The following is an 18,141-nucleotide window of genomic DNA, read 5'->3' on the forward strand; positions in this document are numbered from 1 at the left end:
GAGAAATGTTCCAGACCAAAAAAAGGAAAGGAATACATATCCTCTGTGACCTCTAACACTGGTCCCCTCTGATAATCTAAAAGCATCCACATCCCAGTAGAGTAGGTCTGGTGGTCCCCTGCCAACAACAAGCATTCATCATGTAACGCTCCAAGGTTTAGCTACTTGACCCCCCCCCCCCACACACACACACACACCCCCCACACACCCCTCCCAGGCTTATCTAGCCTTCCATCTGAACATGTTGAAGTACGTAGCTTTATTTGTCTTGTTCTGCCCAAGCTCGAGAGAAGTGTGTTATTGGATGTGATCCAAATACAAACTAAGCAGATGAACTTTGACTTGGGGTTTAGATGGAAAATGTCTCCAATGGCTCCTGTTGCTATTCAAAATTTCACAAGGTCTTCAACTCTTGACAGTCCTGTTATGACTCAAACCACTCACATTTTGCTTTGAGAAAAACATCTTAACATACAGTAAATAGGCTGTCCATGTTGATGTACTGTACAGTAATCCTTCAAAATCTACATTCCATATCAATTTGACTTGTACAGTGTTTGAAAGTGTTAGCTAAAGCTAAATAAGCATAATAAAATAATCCAAATATAAATCTGTCAGATTAAACTAGAGATATCGTTTTTTTTTTTTCATTGGACATGTCTCAATCCACCGTGTTTGTCAGACCATGAGATATTCTGAAAATCGGTCTTCTCACAAAATCGTCTGTAGCGTCAGAACGGTTTGGACTAGAAACTATTGCGACCCTCACAAGTGTCTTGGGACTCGTCTGAAGTCGGTACAGCAGATCTACCAACTTTTGTCTGTAGAGTCCGAACAGTTTGGGCTATACAGTTTGGGCTTCCACTCTGTGGAAAGGTGAGACTTTCACAAACACATACATGTCGCTTGATTTGCTTTGGGATGCCCACAGCCTCACAAAACTCATCTGAAGATCCCCCCCGGTACCAGTTAAAAAGAAAATGGAAGTATACAGAATATGGAGACTGTTTAGTGACAAAAAAAGGGGTTAAATATATGTCAAAAAACTAAAACAAATCGTTCCTGACACTTCAGAACAAACTTCCTTTAGATTCTTTTGGGAGGAGGACTATCTTTTGCTCCATGAAGTGAATCTGTTATTCAATGTGTGTGTTCAGCAAATATTTAATTTTTTTATTTTTGGGGGATCTTTCAAGGGGTCTTAAAATTTGAAATCAAAGAGCAAAATAATCCTTGGTATGACAGTCTTAAAACAATTCCATATAGTTTACCAGAACCCCCTTCCCCGGCTTAGACAAGGCCAATGGGTTAAACACATGGTTATGATAAAGCCAAGGGAGCTGACAAATATCCATGTTTGCGATAATCAAATATACTTTATTATTTGTTGCAGAAAACAATGATGGATTAGTTCATTGTTAAAGCTCATTGCAATCAAGAAAGACATCTGTTATTTAAGGAGAAGGGTGGCAACACGATGGGATGAAATCTCCCACATTTTGTGTCAAAGTCTATGAATAAAATGTGTTCTTGTCTTATGTCTCATTATTTTTTTTATATGTTTAGAGTTAAAAAAGTAAAACATACATGTAAGTCTTTAGCGGTCAATATTGTCCCTACTGTCACATCTGGAGAATCCAACCAAGACATCATGCAATAATTCCAAATGAGAACAGAGGGCAATTTAAAGTTTTTTATTCAAATCAAAACAATGTTTAAAACCAATTGTATTATATTGAAGTATTACAATGCATACATTTGTTTGGCAATACAATTAATAATATGAGTAATACGCTGTAACTTTAGCTTTGCTGCTCATTGAACTGAGCCTGTCGTCATCTGAAACAAAATGGTCCTGAGTCCCATTACACCTCCTTCATGTACGTCCTCACCGCAATCACATCTCCCATCATGCATTTCTGTAAGGATGAGAAGTAAGAGTGGAAGAGGAGAGGAGGGGAAAGGAGAAGAGAGGAGAATAGGAGGAAAATAGGGTGTGTTACAGTAGGTTACAAAGTTGAGATGTTTCAGGTGCAGGCGAAGAGCCAGGAATACACATTCCAGCATATGTTTTAGGTTAAAGGGTGATAAAACACTTGTTCAATGTCAAATGTAAAATGGTTGAGCTTATAGAGTCAAGTGTGACTTAACTTTCCCAACAAGTTTCATTAGCAACATTTCAACTTTGTGGCGAATTTCTTTTTGAAAAATGCATTTATATCATATTTTTTTTTTTTTTTTTTTACATTAGTATGTCAGGTTCAGAAGTTATTTACAAATAAACAAGCACTACAACTTGCCAAAAAAGACTACAGGACCATTTGAGAAACGTTTTTTTATTTATATAGGTAATTAAAAAACGATTCCTTACCGCTATCAACTTTCCATCACCAGTCACCTCTCTCTCTATTGTTGACTCTTTGCCGTCCCACTTCTGTTTTTGCACAAGTTTGCAATTTTCAAGAGTAAAAACGGTCTGGAGATGAAAGGGAAAAAAAGAAAGTTATTTCCAATGACCCGTTAACCCAAATCAACGGACTTTCACACACAGATTTTTATCCCAACCAACCATTGTTTTTCTGTCGTCTGCGGTTGTTTCCTCGAAAGGCTCGTTGAGATTGAATTTGACTTCAACCGTTTTGAAAGTGCTCTGGGATTTCAAACAGATCATTCCTTGGTCGTCCATGTTGATGATCAAACTGGGCTTGGTGCGGTTTCCCACCTGTCGGGTCGCGAAACCAACACCTGCACAACGGAGACCAAACTGTCAAGAGGGATGTATTGACAGTGTGGCGTGGTGCAATCCAATGCATAATACATAATAATTTATGTAAATAAAAATGACTAGCCTAATCATAGCATAATGTTATATGTATATTATTATATACATTCATATTTAATCAATAATTTAAGATTAGACAAATATATCATACCCAAAGCTTTCATGTAGTCATCAAAGTTCTCGCTGGAAATCATTTTCCAGGTCCCCACAAACTTGTCAACCATCTTTCCAGTTAGCCTATCTGCAATATTCCCAACAATGCGGTCTATTGGTCCAAGCTCAACTCACTCTGTTGAGAACCAGCCACGGTTTTAAAGGGATCTATCTGGCTCACGCATTCTAAAACTACCCAATCACAGTCACGAACGTCACTGTATGTAGTTCCTCAATTTTCGATGGATGGAATAATGCTAGAATGGGTGAAAGGTTTTTGAGTACCACATCTACTACTGTGCCAAATTACGTTTAGCTTACTATGTCAGAGGCTATACGTTTCACAATGTCCTTTCAAATGCTTAAAAGAGTGTCTGTTACTCTGCAAATAGTTGACAAATCACATGCTCCAAAACTATGACAGAGGGAGATAATACAATCTAATAGCCTGCATAGAGTGGACAAAGATTATCTTAAACTTGGCATAAAATAAAATAACATTTTTTCATTTCAAATAAGTCTTATGCCATCGAACCTAAATAACTTTTCAAAACGTGAAAATGCACACAATAGAACTTCGCTAAACGTAAAACCATTCAATAGAGGGAAATCTTGTACAAGTTCTATAGAGTGAAAACCAACACAGAACAGTTCAATAAAGTATTTTATTATAAACATTTACAAATACACATAGACACATACATATTACTGAGGGTGGGACTACTTCTCGGCTGTAATTTTGGCCTGGGGGTCCTTGGCCATACATCGGGACTGCAGTGCTGTCAGCATCTCCTTGCTGGTCAGTCTCGCTCCCTTCATCATTAGCCTTTCTCCATCCACTGTAGGGAAGAGGGTAAAGCACTCGTTGAGCTGAGGCAGGATAAAAGGTATGCAAAACCAAATTGGGATCTCAGCTGCTTGGTATCAAATGGTGAGGACCCCAAAGAATCTAATAAGCTAATTACTATTATGTAGGCTAATTATGTTTTTGTAAATACTGGTCTGGAACAAAAGCCTGCACACTATATCTCTCCAGTACCAGGATTGGTGACAACTGGCATAATAGACCTACCTTAGGCCTATATTATGTAAAGCTTAGGTAAAAGTCAACTTTATTCTACTTACTAAATGTAATGTCCACCAGTGGTTCAGACTGGTCATGTTTCACTTCTGTCATCACCTCACAGTTTATACTGGTAGACCTGGCCTTCTCAGATCCAACCATGACCAGGAACTCCCTGCAGGACACCAACATGGAACGTCACATTAACAGGGGATGCATCTCTGTGTGGGGATTGATCCATCACCAGAATAAGAAATATAGATTAACTTCACCCATTCAGACGACAAAAAATATCTGTAAATTACATGCCAACTGTTACTTATTCCAGGGAGCCTCTTAATTATGGAATGCGCCTTGTGGCTACACATGCTATGCAGTAGATTATAGGCCTAAATAATCAGTTCATGAATAGTTTATAGATAGTTTGTAAATCTGGAATAAACAGTCATATAACACATTGCTTGATGATGCTTGCCAAATATTGAGTTTACAGCAATAACATTCTAACATTAGCATATAACGGTTGTTGCCAGTGCAGCAAAAAACTGAATGACAATCTCGATCTTCCAATCTCAACGTTCATTAGGCGACATATTTAAGATCGCTAGCAAGAAACTAATAACCTTAGTAAATCTGTCTATATCAACATTAAGAAGAAATGTTGCTAAAAAAATGACTGGTTGCACAGATAACATTAAACGATAACGTGATTGTCTGTGAGCATCTGTGAAATGAGAGATGCATTATTTGTCCTACAGGCACCAGAATTTGTTTCGCAACACCAGGAGAGGGTTGCTTCCCTTTCATAGAATGAATAAAAATAAATTCTGCTCACTAGAAAAATGTATATTCACATGGATCAAGTAGACAAATGACTTTCTTACCGTGTGGAACGAACATTGGATTCAAATGGACAAATCTGTACAACAATGTTCTTGACTGCTTCAGCACCACCGCTGACCTACCGGACGCGGCCATATTTTCGCAACAATGACCTTTCAACCTGGGCGCTGTTCAGGGACGTCTCGAGCGCAGATTCTACCAGAGTGAGTTCAGAGTTTTTCAACTGTTCTGTTTCTAGGTGGTTGAGCAGACTCCTGGCACACAGACCCAGTGTCATTGTTTCTAGGTGGTTGAGCAGACTCCTGGCACACAGACCCAGTGTCATTGTTTCTAGGTGGTTGAGCAGACTCCTGGCACACAGACCCAGTGTCATTGTTTCTAGGGGGTTGAGCAGACTCCTGGCACACAGACCCAGTGTCATTGTTTCTAGGTGGTTGAGCAGACTCCTGGCACACAGACCCAGTGTCATTGTTTCTAGGTGGTTGAGCAGACTCCTGGCACACAGACCCAGTGTCATTGTTTCTAGGTGGTTGAGCAGACTCCTGGCACACAGACCCAGTGTCATTGTTTCTAGGTGGTTGAGCAGAATCCTGGCACACAGACCCAGTGTCATTGTTTCTAGGGGGTGGTTGATGTTGATTTATTTTAATATGACACTATCAGGTGGGTGTGTTACTGCAGAGATGCTAACTTGGAATACATACAGATCTGCTTTACTTACTTTCACCTCCGGAGAATGTGTTCAGTCGCGGGTACGATCATAGAACAGCCTGTGAGCATTTTGACAGATCTATAGATAAAATTTACTGATTTACTGAATACTCTCACAAATTATGTTCATCACTAGAGGGGAGTAGTGGATAACACAAGTAAAACCTTCCTATATCACTCACTAATTGGTCATTCTGCACACACTAGATGGCAGTAATGGATAAAACATGACTAATATTACAAATTGATCAGTCAAATAATTTATCGGGTTACAACTTTGCATGGTGTGTGAACATAGTTTTAACATTTATTAACGAGTGACTGCATTTAAAAAGCAACGAATCCCTTTGAAAACGGCATCGATTCGAGTCAGAAGCAGTTATTCTAGTGTCAACATTGACTACAAAGTGTAAGTAGGATCATTTGGGTCATAAAGTCAGTATCGTCTAAAATAGAGTTTGGAACATCCACGTGCCACAACTGGTAATGAAGGTTGGGTTTTTATTATATGATTTCCATTTGCCCACTAACATGGGGTGAACAGCTGCAGTGATTGCTCTCTGTCCAATAGCATAGACAGTGAGACAGACTTCCTCATCTACAGTGTCTCATGGGGGAAAAACATAATTAACCAAATGCAGAACCAGTCAGGAAACACACCCCCAAGACTGAAATCTCGTTTTTCTTATGAGTAACAGAAAAACACCAATGCCAATCAGTATGTTCAGTGGCTCTTTAAATTGTCTTTGGTGTGTGGGTGAATATGTTGTAGATAGCCTAGTGTAGTGAACGGCAGGGCAGGGAAGCAAACCCAGGGGGCTGGCGTCAAAGGCAAACAGTCTGCGCATTGAAACAATAGGCTTAACCCACTAGGTGGGAATTGTAATGTGGCTCATATAGCAAGGCTCACTACCCTGCTCCCTCCAAACCGGAAGGCACATCCTCTTGTTTCGACTACTCAGACCCCTTTAAAAGTTTGGGCCGTGCGTTGCAATGGCCTCATGGTCATTATCCCACTTCTGGCACCAATGTAGCGAACGGCAGGGCAGGGAAGCTAACCAGGGTCCCTGGCGCGAAAGGCAAACACACCACGTATTGCGCCAATAGAGTTATCCCACTTGGTGGGAATTGTAACAAGGATTGCTACAATAGGATTAATTAGGCTATAATTCAGTGCCACTGACAGCCTACATTATAATATGTACAAGCTTAGGTAGGCTTTGTCAGATCATGTTCACCTTATTTAAATAATGACTACAGAGTTTTGAAAGCCAGAGGACCAACAGACTCGACAAACCAGACCAGGGTCTGGGAAGTCAATGGGAGAAGTAAAAAATTGGTCCTAAATTGTTAATTTTCTCAAAATCTAAAGGCAAAATCTAGATTTAAGACAATGTTTTAAGTAGCTGAAAATGTCATGACTACAATTTCGTTAGACGTGTTTCTGGGCATGAGCTATGGTAGCTAACGTCACAATGACAACACCTACAGTACAAGCGTAATCAGGGATTTCCAGAGTCATGCATTGAAGTAATAAGACCTGAGGGGGTGTGGTATATGGCCAATATACCATGGCTAAGGGGGCTGTTCTTATAATTGACACAACGCAGAGTTCCTGGATATAGCCCTTAGTCGTGGTATATTGGCCATATACCACAAACCCCAGAGGAGCCTTATTGCTATTATAAACTGCTATAAAGTCTGATATACCACGGCTGTCAGCCAATCACAACCGGCCGTGATTGGGAGTCCCAAAGGGCGGAGCACAATTGGCCAAGCGTTGTCCGGGTTTGACCAGTGTAGGCCGCCATTGTAAATAAGAATTTGTTCTTAACTGACTTGCCTAGTTACATAAAGATACATTTTTTATTTGAAAAAAAAAATCAGCATTCAGGGATCGAACCACTCAGTAAATAAGAGAAAATATACCACAGCTATGACGCAAAACTACTTTTTTACTGTTCTAATTATGTTGGTAAGCAATTTATAATAGCAATAAGGCTCCTCGGGGGTTAGTGGTACTATATATGGCCAATATACCACGGCTAAGGGCTGTATCCAGGCACTCTGCGTCGTGTCACTTATAAGAACAGCCCTTAGCCGTGGTATATTGGCCATGTACCACACTCTCTCGGGTCTTATTGCTTATATATACCACAGCGTTCAGCCAATCAGCATCCAGGAGCCAAACTACCCAGTTTATAATTCTTAATATTTAGCTCTGGGGATTTCTACTGGCGAAACAATTTCTAGGCGTCTATATTTAAATTCTCTTTGTTATGGCCACTGACCCAAAAATGGTGGATAAATAATAGATAGCTCACTCAAGTCATTTACAATTGTCTCAAAAAATTATGTTCTGGTTTACTTAAGTGGGTGTGTCTCCCATAGACACCAATGCAGTAGCAGCTGGGTCTGGTCTACTTAGGTCATTGACTTTCATTGAACCAGTAAAAAACTATAAGTGGGGTGTTTCACTTCCTCTTCCATCTCTGAATGGACTTACCTCTCACTTGACTTACCTCTCACTACCATCAAGACATCCGGTTTGATCTGCTGCAGGCCTACTGTAGTGCTCTTGTCCACAAAGTGGAAGGAGCAAACGTGATTGTTTCGGGGGTTTCTTCATGAAAAAATTGAAGAGATGGATAGTTTGGAGGTGGGTGTAGATCGTAATGTGCCACGAATGTACTCGGACTGTAAAAGGTTGATTATCAGTACATTGCAGCTCTAAAAAACGTTCAACCTTTACTGAACATATTATATGCTACACTCTTAGATTAAATATAATTGAAGAACCCTTTTTGGTTCCAGGTAGAACCCTTTCCACAAAGGGTTCTATGTGGAACCCAAAATAGTTCTACCTGGAGCCAGAAAGGGTTCTACCTGGAACCAAAAAGGGTTCTCCTATGGAGGCAGACAAAGAATCATTTTGGAACCCATTTTTCTAAGAGTGTACTAGTATATGCTACTAGTTTGTCATGAAGAGCTCATCGTTAAACGGCGGGTCAAGTTAGCTAGCTACTGCAAGTAACTGAAGCTGAAGTGTGAAGAATTGGCTACTGGAAGTTCCACCGCTAAGGAAGCAAAGATGGCGGCGGCAGCTCTATTTCCATTAAGTTCTCTCAGTATTAGCTTTTGGCCTACTTCATTTCCACTGATCATAATAAACAATAATTATCCATGTGTGTCCTAAATTCCCTTATATTTTGTATAATTTCTTTTTTTTCATGCATCTATAGCTCATATTTTATGCTATTCTCTTAATTAATATTCAACAAACACTAGCGACTGTTTCTGAATAACATGACATGATTGATTATTGTAACTGAGAGGAAATCGCTACTGACAATCTCTGCTAATCTACTGACTGATGTTGGTGTGTAAAATTAAGTTAGGTTGGAGAGGACCGATCGTCTGGGGCAATCTGTCATGATCTAATTTAATATAGCAGAGGTAAATGCACACACACACACACACACACACACACACACACACACACACACACACACACACACACACACACACACACACACACACACACACACACACACACACACACACACACACACACACACACACACACACACACACACACACTCTCAGACAGTGTAATGCTCTGAGTCAATAAAGCAGAGGTGTGTCTTTTAAAATAGACAATCAAACTGACAAGTCACATAATCAAATGAATGGGGAGTGAGGAAGTATAAGGCAAGCTACAGTTGTTTGCTTCTAGAAGCAGGTGGACAGGGTCAACTATACAAGAATGCACACAATGCAAAACACTTTTATTCAAATGATACTGTCGGTGGTTTGTCAGATGCCGTTAGTGTTTGAGTCTTTTCATGGGGTTCTACTCCATGTGTCACCTACATAGTGCTTTATTAACACAGGCATTTTTTCTGATTTAACCAAGAAAAGTTGTCAAAACTGATTTCCAAGCAGAAAATTTAAAACAATATGGCATTGGGTTATAATGAAAAGCAGTGGGTGAATGTAGCAGTATTCATTAATCAAATCCAGTCATGGTACACTTAATTTAAACTCAGATAGATAGCCCTACCTTCATGTCTAATGTACCAAGAAATATGATAGATATATTCTGCCACGGCAGAACCACAAATAAATGTAGGCAGGCTACAATGTAGGCAGGCTACAGTACGCATACAGTACAATGATAACAGCTGTGGTGGGTTGTGACTGTGACTGTGAGAAAACATTGTATATGACAACATACGTCACAAAAATATTGCACAAAAGAACATTTCCAAGCTGCCATCGGCTCTTTTTCAGTTTTGCGGAAATAAAATGCTTTTATTTTTAGCTATACTGTATTCATCAAAGTGATAAATAGTGTTAAAAAGGGTTTTATGACACTCCCACACCCTCACCATTAATGTCCCTTTTTCTATTGAGAAGTGTAAGTAACAGGCTTTATTTTGATCCATAGAGTATTCATCACTCCCCACGCCCTGTTGCAGCCCTAAAGTCAATGTTCTGTTCAGTCAGAGGACCAAGTCATAAGCAGGGAGGGGGTAGGCTCAAAGAAACAATGTAGCGGAATTGACCAGGGAGGGGTCGATTCCTAATAAAGGTTAAATAACAGTAAGGGGTATTTATATATTATTTAGTTATGGCCATATTGAATTATTCTTTCAATCAGCCTATGAGGGGATTATCAGGAAGCCAAAGATGACTATCATAGTCTTACTTCATTTATTATTAGTTCTCTGCTGCCAATGACTGGAACGAACTGCAAAAATCTCTGAAGCTGGAGACTCATATCTCCCTCACTAGCTTTAAGCGCCAGCTGTCAGAGCAGCTTACAGATCACTGCACCTGTACATAGCCCATCTGTAAACAGCCCATCTATCTACCTACCTCATCCCCATACTGTATTTATTTATCTTGCTCCTTTGCACCCCAGTATCTCTGCTTGCACATTCATCTTCTGCACATCTACCATTCCAGTGTTTAACTGCTATATTGTAATTACTTCGCCACCATGGCCTATTTATTGCCTTAACTCCCTTATCTTACCTCATTTGCACTCACTGTATATAGACGTTTTGTTTTCTTTTGTTCTACTGTATTAATGACTATGTTTTGTTTATTCCATGTGTAACTCTGTGTTGTTGTATGTGTCGAATTTCTATGCTTTATCTTGGCCAGGTCGCAGTTGCAAATGAGAACTTGTTCTCAACTAGCCTACCTGGCTAAATAAAGGTGAAATAAAAAATAAAATAAAATAAACCAAAGGAGGGTTCTCTCCCAAAATACCCATGTAGGCTTGTTGAAGATGGACAGACTACAGCTATTGTATTTGTGTAGGCTACCCTGTGTTCTTACAGTTTTTTTGGATTGCTTCCACACTAAAATTAAAAGTAGTACACTAATAGCAAAACCTTACACTCAAGAAGCAAAACATCAGCCCATATTTGCACAACTATAAGCACATTGTCAACCTCACACTTGTTGCAAAACTCTACACACAGTGATTTGCAAAACACTAAACACACTTAACATACATTACACACAAAAATCTATCATGAAGTCACGTCCTTGCAATACCAAAGCACTGACTGTCAAATTACCACACCGTCCAACCAATTGGTTCAACACAGTCATCAGGTGTGCAAATACTTGTTTGCTTAATTGTAGACACACCAATCAGGTGTATAAGCACTATAAAAAGCAGCAGGTGAGTTCATCGGTCTTCAAGCACAATAGAAAGAGTCAGAGAAAGAGTAAGACGAGGAGAACGAGGAGGAGGAGGAGGAGGAGGAGGAGGAGGAGGAGGAGGAGGAGGAGGAGGAGGAGGAGGAGGAGGAAGAGGAAGACAAGAAGGTGCTCAAAGAGGACCGAATCTGACAAACGAGATCCGCGCAACACTGGTTGACCACGTTGACAACCACGGCCTGACGCTGAGGGAGGCTGGACTGCGATTACAGTCAAATCTAAGTCGATATACAGTGGCAAGTGTGATGAGAACATTTAGACTGGAAAATAGGTATTGTAAAAATATCATCATATCAAAAACATCTGCACGGTTTCAGTAACTGCTTACAGTACTGTATTCTATGCACTATCAGCACTTCTGTTACCTTTTCCTGTGAAATTACTGTACACTGTTTTTTTTCTACATAGGATTGAGGGTCAGGGACGACAAGGGGGAAGGCCTCCTATGTTCACATAACAGCAAGAGAGGGAGATAGTAAACATGGTTTTGGCCAACAATGCTATAACACTCAAGCAGCTCCAAGCTAACATTGTCAATAACCACGCCATTTTCAACGATATCCATCAGGTCTCAACATCAACACTGGCACGCATCCTAAAAAAAAAACATATTCAAATGAAGCAAATTTATCGAGTGCCTTTTGAGCGCAATTCCGAAAGGGTGAAACGACTGAGGCATGATTATGCAGAGGTATGTATTCACTTTAGCAGTGTGATCTTGCATACTGTCTCATAATCTTTTACTGTACTGTAATATGTATATTAGATCTACACTGAACTACACAATTTTGCCTGACACTGTTTTTCAGAGTTTTACGAATGGATGGAGAGGAGATCCAGCATGAGTTCATTTACATAGATGAGGCTGGGTTCAACCTGATGAGAACACGAAGGAGGGGAAGAAACATCATTGGCCACAGGGCTATAGTCAATGTCCCAGGGCAACGTCGGGGTAATATAACACTCTGTGCAGCCATTACACAGAATGGGGTCTTCCACCGCCATGCCCATATGGGCCCTTACAACACAGCACTCATACTTACATTCTTGGACCAATTGCACAACATAACAGCAGCAAATCAAATCGATCATATGCAATACATTGTTGTCTGGGACAATGTGTCTTTCCACTGCTCTGCTCTGGTTCAGAACTGGTTTCAGCAACATCCACATTTCACCGTCCTATATCTTCCACCATACTCTCCATTCCTCAACCCTATAGAAGAGTTTTTCTCTGCATGGAGGTGGAAGGTATATGATCTCCGTCTCCAGGCTGAGGTACCCCTCATCCAAGCCATGGAGGAGGCCTGTGACCAGATGGAGGTAGCAGCAATGCAAGGATGGATTCGTCATTCAAGACGTTTCTTTCCAAGGTGTCTTGTTAATGACAACATTGCCTGCGATGTTGATGAAATTCTCTGTCCAGATCCAGCTAGGCGAAGAGACAATGTCTAAAAAAAAATTGGAACTTACAATACGTAAAGTGATGTTTGGTTACAGTATTATGAATCTCCATGTCAACATTTTGGGCATGTTGAGAAATAAATGAGTTTCTTCAGTCTGCAACATTGGTCTTGTGTAGTGTTTGGTGAATTGACATTATATTTGTACTTTGTTGATAGTAGCCTACTCTAATCATAGGGAAGTAGAAGTGCTAAAAGTGTTTTAGGTTTATCACAGCAGAGTGTAACTCGTGCAAACAGAGTATAGTAATGTGAAACGTGTGTGTTTCATATGGTAACAAAGTGTGGTTTTTAAAAAGAAGTGTATAGTTTTTACAAGAGTGTTCAATTTTGCAAAGGATCTGTATTGTTTTGCTAATTGGGTGTGTGGTTGTGCTAATTGTGTGTAGTGTTTTAAAAACACAGGCCCTGTTTTGAAAATTGTGCTTAAGCAATCAAAAAAAACTGTAATACTCATCTATCAAGGTATCTTGTTCTGCAAATAAAACTGGTGTTCTAAAACAATTAAATGCCATTATAATAATGTATAACACGTTAGATCTAGCCTAATACATTGACTGTACATAAAGCATTACTATATATTTCCCATGGTTGAATCAACGTTGTTTCCACGTAATTTCAATGACATTACATTGAACCAACGTGGAATAGACGTTGAATTGACATGTTTCCAGTGGGAACGCTCTCCACGTTCTGAGTGCAATTACGCACTACATGTCCCAGAGACCATAGCGCAGCTCCTTGCCCGATCTGCCACTCCTCCTCAACATTTTACCGGAGTGGGTCTGGGTGCATAGTCTGAATAGCAATGTACTACGTCTGGGAATATTCGTGCATGGTAGAGAACGCGCCTCAGAGCTCATCAGTTTTGAATACAATTTGTTTTGAGGGTTTACCAAGACGTATTCATTTTATGTAAATTCTTTATTAAATGCGGGGTTTTCTGAGGTGGTGGAGCCGCACTGCACAAATCCAACGAGTTTCAATTCAACAGTAGCCTAACGACCGACTGCTTTTCATGGATGGTCTTTTAAGGTAAGTGGTCTCCAGACTCCTTCATCAGCGAATGTAGAAAGTTGCGTCTTCATGTCGACAGGTCGGTTTATTTCGAATGGTATTGAGGTGTGGGTTTGGGTTGCTATAGGCAAATTTTCCCGAAACTTCATTGATATGTCTTTAAAAAAAATTATGCCGCAGCACCGCCATGAGAGGAAGGCGGGCGGCGAACAGTCGCTTTGAGGAATGGACCAAATTTTTGGGGGAATATTGATTAGGGAGATAGTAGCCGTGGTTCTCAACTTCACAGTTGTAAAATTCGACTAGGGTGATAGGGCACATGGGTTGCAGGCAGACCGCTATCGGATGATATGTGTATGCTGCTTCAACTAGTTGGAGCTCTGAATCAAAGTTTCCGCTTAGTTAGGCTAGTAGGCAATTTAATATATCGCAATGCAGCAGTTACAATATGGGGGATCAATTCAAAGTTGAATGCTGTGCATCTCGCTTGCTGCCCTGCGTTTGTCATGAGTTCTCAGTTTTTACTGAAGTATATTAATTCCTTTCTATTTCATATTGTAGGCTTTTCAAAAAGCCACACACGTATTATGGATAAGAAGACAGTAGACTTGGCATGCATGGTATTACTATAAAGAAGCTTTTACACTTTCAAGACAAATGTAGAGATTAGAGCATTGGCCTCTTGCAAAGATTTGGTTTGTCTATTCTCTTCAAGCACAACCGTTTTTAGTTTTATGGTCAATGAAATGAATGTTCTCTAGTATTTGGCACTCAATTTTTATAAAGGTGACATTACTCTGGTGTTGAGATCAGGGGCGAAAATCTGAGATCAACCTTGGAGGGGACAATTACATTAAATTTTCTCAAGAGCAATTCCTGAGGGGGACACCAAAAGTAGTGCTGTAACACATAGCATACGTTGTTAAATGTATATTGAGGAACCATAATTCCTACAACTGGATAATTGATAGGTACAGTAGTTAACTGAAGGGTTTTCCCAACTTGTTCAAATGTTTAAATCATTATAATTCTACTACTAATAATAGTTATAGCAGTGCTCCTTACCAGTCCAGTATGTATGCAGGTATTCGTACTTACAACCAGCAATATCAAGAAAGGTCAGTAGGTGACAATGGTACTGTACACTGTATGGGTGTAGTTTTCATAAATACAATGAACATGGTGTGATCACATCTAAAAGAATCTCCATTGAGAACCATCACAAAGTTGGTCTCCGTATTGAATTGACCTTTTAATTGGACTTTTTCTGATACATTTATATAGTCATTAAATATGTCCACCTGGCCTGAGTCTATTACAATATCTTTGCAAGAACAAAAAGCTTAAAATAAGTACAGTTCTAAAAGCAAAATAACTACTTCAATGAAAAACCCAAATAAATCAACCAAAATATCCTTCAGTCAGTGTCTCAACTCTTCAAACAGCAGCTATGGACAAGTATGTCGCACAAAGTATGCAATTTTAAATAAAATAACATGAAATAAATCATTTGTAAGTGTACTGAAAACTACTAAACAAAAGAACAACTATCAATTACACCATGGGTTCTCAAACAGGGGTCCATGGACTAATTGCAAGGAGTCCGTGAAATAAAAAAGTGTAATGAATGTAGTCAGTACCACAAGGTTTCCAGTAAGTTTACATATAATATAGAGGGGGTGGAGGTCCCTGAGGACCGCTCAAAACCTTGCCTGCCTTGCCTCAAAATATGCAGGGGTTCCAGTACCCCAAAAAGGTTGAGAACCACTGCTATACACACTACTGAACAAAAGAACCGAGCATATGTTTGCGGGTTTCCTCAACAACACATCAGTTGGCACTTTCGCAATGCCCTCGCCTGTTGTCTCCGACACCCTGTATAGCCCAATAAACTCCTTGTGAGGGACATGGTCATGGTCAACATAACGCAGACAGACATTCTCCTGTTCAGCACCAGAGACATCTTGAGTACCATCAACAATTAATGAAAATTGTGCAATCGGAAGAGACCTAATCTCAGCTGCAATGCCTCAAATGACTATTGGCCATGATGTTCAGAATTTCATTCTGTGCTTTGGGGCCTGTGTACATTGTGGTACGCTCTGTTAACCACTTCAGTAAAATGGGATCATCCTCTTCTGCCCTAAGTTTCAAAATCTGGTATAAATTCCCACTGTCATCCGTGTGGCCTCTAAAGGCTTGTCCCTGTCTTACTACATGCCGCACCGAACTAACAATTTTCATCAAGCAATGCCTTGCGTCATCCAGCTGTTTACCCCACGCGCTGGACATAACTGGACACTGATTGGATTTAGCTGGTGTGCTGTTACAATTACAAAGTAGCGGTGGGTTTGGCAATTTTGATGTGCTGTGAATTTTTCAATGCCTTTTCTCCAGTTCCTAAATCCTGCACTAATGAAGGCAGCATCAGCTCTTTGGCCAAAAGATGGCTGGCTTGAAAACTCTTGGCTACAGTGAAAACACAACACTCATTTTATTGATGGATTATAATGTAGCCAGGGGAAATCCCGAAACCATCTCTCTTGAAACGTCAACACTCTGTTGGCAAGAGTTTGCGGTTCTATAAATTGTGGGTGTGGCTGATATGGTTTTGTGCCATCACTGTGGTAACTGGACAATGCTGTGCCACTGTCCCCTATACTGGTGCTGCTGGCAACAAGGGTGACACTTGGTCCTGCCGTGGCTGTGACACTGTCCTCTGAAGTCTCTCTCCCTGGCTCTTTCCCTTTCACCACCCTAACTGACTCAGTCTGTCTCCTAGAAAATGAATAAGGTGTTTGCCGTACTCCTAACTACCGGTACCCAAAACTACACAATTAATCACAACAGCAATACCATTGCCGTAAACAAATCTTAGTTTAGTCACCAGTTTAAGTTGAGAGTGGGGGTATCCATGGCATTTTCCAATTATGTCCCTATTTTACAAGTCAAAAAAATTGAGAACCTTTCATAATGTTGCCAAACAAAGACTCAACAAACTTACCTGAGACTCCCTGTCTGCCAGTCTGTCCCTGCATATCTGTCCCCAACTCTGCTGTCTGTGTGCCATCTGTTGCCTGCTCTGCCTAATGACATCATTGTGAAACATTTCCATTCGCATTTCACTTCTTTCTTATGAACATTTTATCAACTAGTCGTTGAGATATTAGGATACTAGAGTTCTTACTATGCGTTTTGGTGTACTGACAAATACTCTGATGTCCGTCTTCTTACTTTTTTCTGCCATTTTTCTACCTGGCTGGCTGGCTGGCCTAGCTGCACACACACACACATTTACACAACACATGCTGCAACCTTTTGTAATTTAAATAGTTTGTTTCATATTGGCTGGCTTCCAACAATAGCTGAATTTGTAAAGCTAGCGAGCACCAATTCCGTTTCTGTGTGTTTGCTATAATCTTTGCTACCTGGTTAAATAAAGGTTAAATAAAATAAAATAAAAAAAGTTCACTAGGGACAATTTATCTTTTGCAACGAGACCATTATATATATTTAAGACAATGGTAGAAGAGAGTGTAGTTCTGTTCTGTTCAGTTTGGACTTCAGTTTATTGCTAACCTTATCACAGGGACGTCGAAGCACTACAGCTGCATGCTGATCTTGGAATAAACTGACGATAGCAAAGATTCCATCTTTGACGACGCCACATAAATGGAATAGGTACTAGCTAGCTTGATAGTTAATGTTTGCTTTAGTTTGCGCGCTAGCTCTGCAAATTCCCCTAGTGTGTGAACCCTGCCAACATAAAAATAAATAAATAACATTGCTATGGACCTGCTATGGATTGACTGGATTAACCTCACGTCAGTTACGTACATGTGCCTTTCGGACAGTAGATACGAACTCTCTATTACCTTGCCAGCTAAAGAACTGGCAGTGGATCAAACCATTGTGAGGCAAAGGGCGGGGGGGGTCGCAATCTTTTGAAATTTAAATGCGCTATTAAGTGTCTATAATCAGCACAAGTGCTTTCATTGCGTATTATTAATATTATTGAAATTACATAGTTATGTTTACAGTGATATATTGGGGGGGGACAAATCATATTTTTCCCAAGATGGGGGGGTCGTGTCCCCCCCGTTCCCCCTGGGATTTCCGCCTATAGTTGAGATGCAAATGTACCTCCTGCATGGGTCCAGATATAAACTGGGTATATACTCACACAGCAAGACCAGCAGCAGGTGACAGGAGGTGTCTTATATTCTACTTAGTACCCTGATGGTATATTGAGATGCCCCGTGTTACCCTGCAATGGCCTCCATAACATAAACATAATATAACATAAGCATATCAGAAGGATTGAGTTCAGATTGATGACTGGGCCAGTAGCTAAAGACTAGCATACCTTG

The 18,141-nt window shown here is 40.2% G+C and overlaps 2 protein-coding genes and 1 pseudogene across 7 annotated transcripts in view; 1 reads left to right on the top strand and 2 right to left on the bottom strand.

Moving 5' to 3' along the window:
* Positions 1-1,679: 1,679 nt before the first annotated feature.
* Positions 1,680-3,074, bottom strand: LOC129819935 (fatty acid-binding protein, heart-like). The gene is made up of 4 exons (XM_055876643.1): positions 2,934-3,074; positions 2,570-2,745; positions 2,372-2,476; positions 1,680-1,919 (listed from the first exon to the last, which is right to left on the bottom strand). Exons 1-4 carry the CDS (start codon positions 3,004-3,006, stop codon positions 1,866-1,868), a joined length of 408 nt encoding a protein of 135 aa, XP_055732618.1. The 5' UTR covers positions 3,007-3,074; the 3' UTR covers positions 1,680-1,865.
* Positions 3,075-3,650: 576 nt separating this feature from the next.
* LOC129819936 (39S ribosomal protein L53, mitochondrial-like) lies at positions 3,651-4,976 on the bottom strand (annotated as a pseudogene).
* An 8,530-nt stretch (positions 4,977-13,506) lies between these two features.
* The window catches only part of LOC129819937 (phosphoprotein associated with glycosphingolipid-enriched microdomains 1-like), a 90,724-nt gene continuing 86,089 nt past the window's right edge, over positions 13,507-18,141 (top strand). For all 6 annotated transcript variants that reach the window (XM_055876645.1, XM_055876644.1, XM_055876646.1 and 3 more), the window contains exon 1: positions 13,507-13,789. The gene's annotated coding sequence lies outside the window, so the exon portion shown is untranslated. The remainder of the gene's footprint in view (positions 13,790-18,141) is intronic.

This window comes from Salvelinus fontinalis, chromosome 22 (assembly GCF_029448725.1).
Source record: "Salvelinus fontinalis isolate EN_2023a chromosome 22, ASM2944872v1, whole genome shotgun sequence".
Lineage (NCBI taxonomy): Eukaryota > Metazoa > Chordata > Actinopteri > Salmoniformes > Salmonidae > Salvelinus > Salvelinus fontinalis.

What these genes read in the sequence shown, in the direction of transcription:
- LOC129819935 (XM_055876643.1), bottom strand. Translation starts at nt 3,006, where the DNA reads ATGGTTGACAAGTTTGTGGGGACCTGGAAAATGATTTCCAGCGAGAAC. An exon ending in TGACTACATGAAAGCTTTGG is followed by an intron (nt 2,746 to 2,933) that starts GTATGATATATT and finishes TCCGTTGTGCAG; the next exon opens with GTGTTGGTTTCGCGACCCGA. An exon ending in GTGATGGAAAGTTGATAGCG is followed by an intron (nt 1,920 to 2,371) that starts GTAAGGAATCGT and finishes TCATCCTTACAG; the next exon opens with AAATGCATGATGGGAGATGT.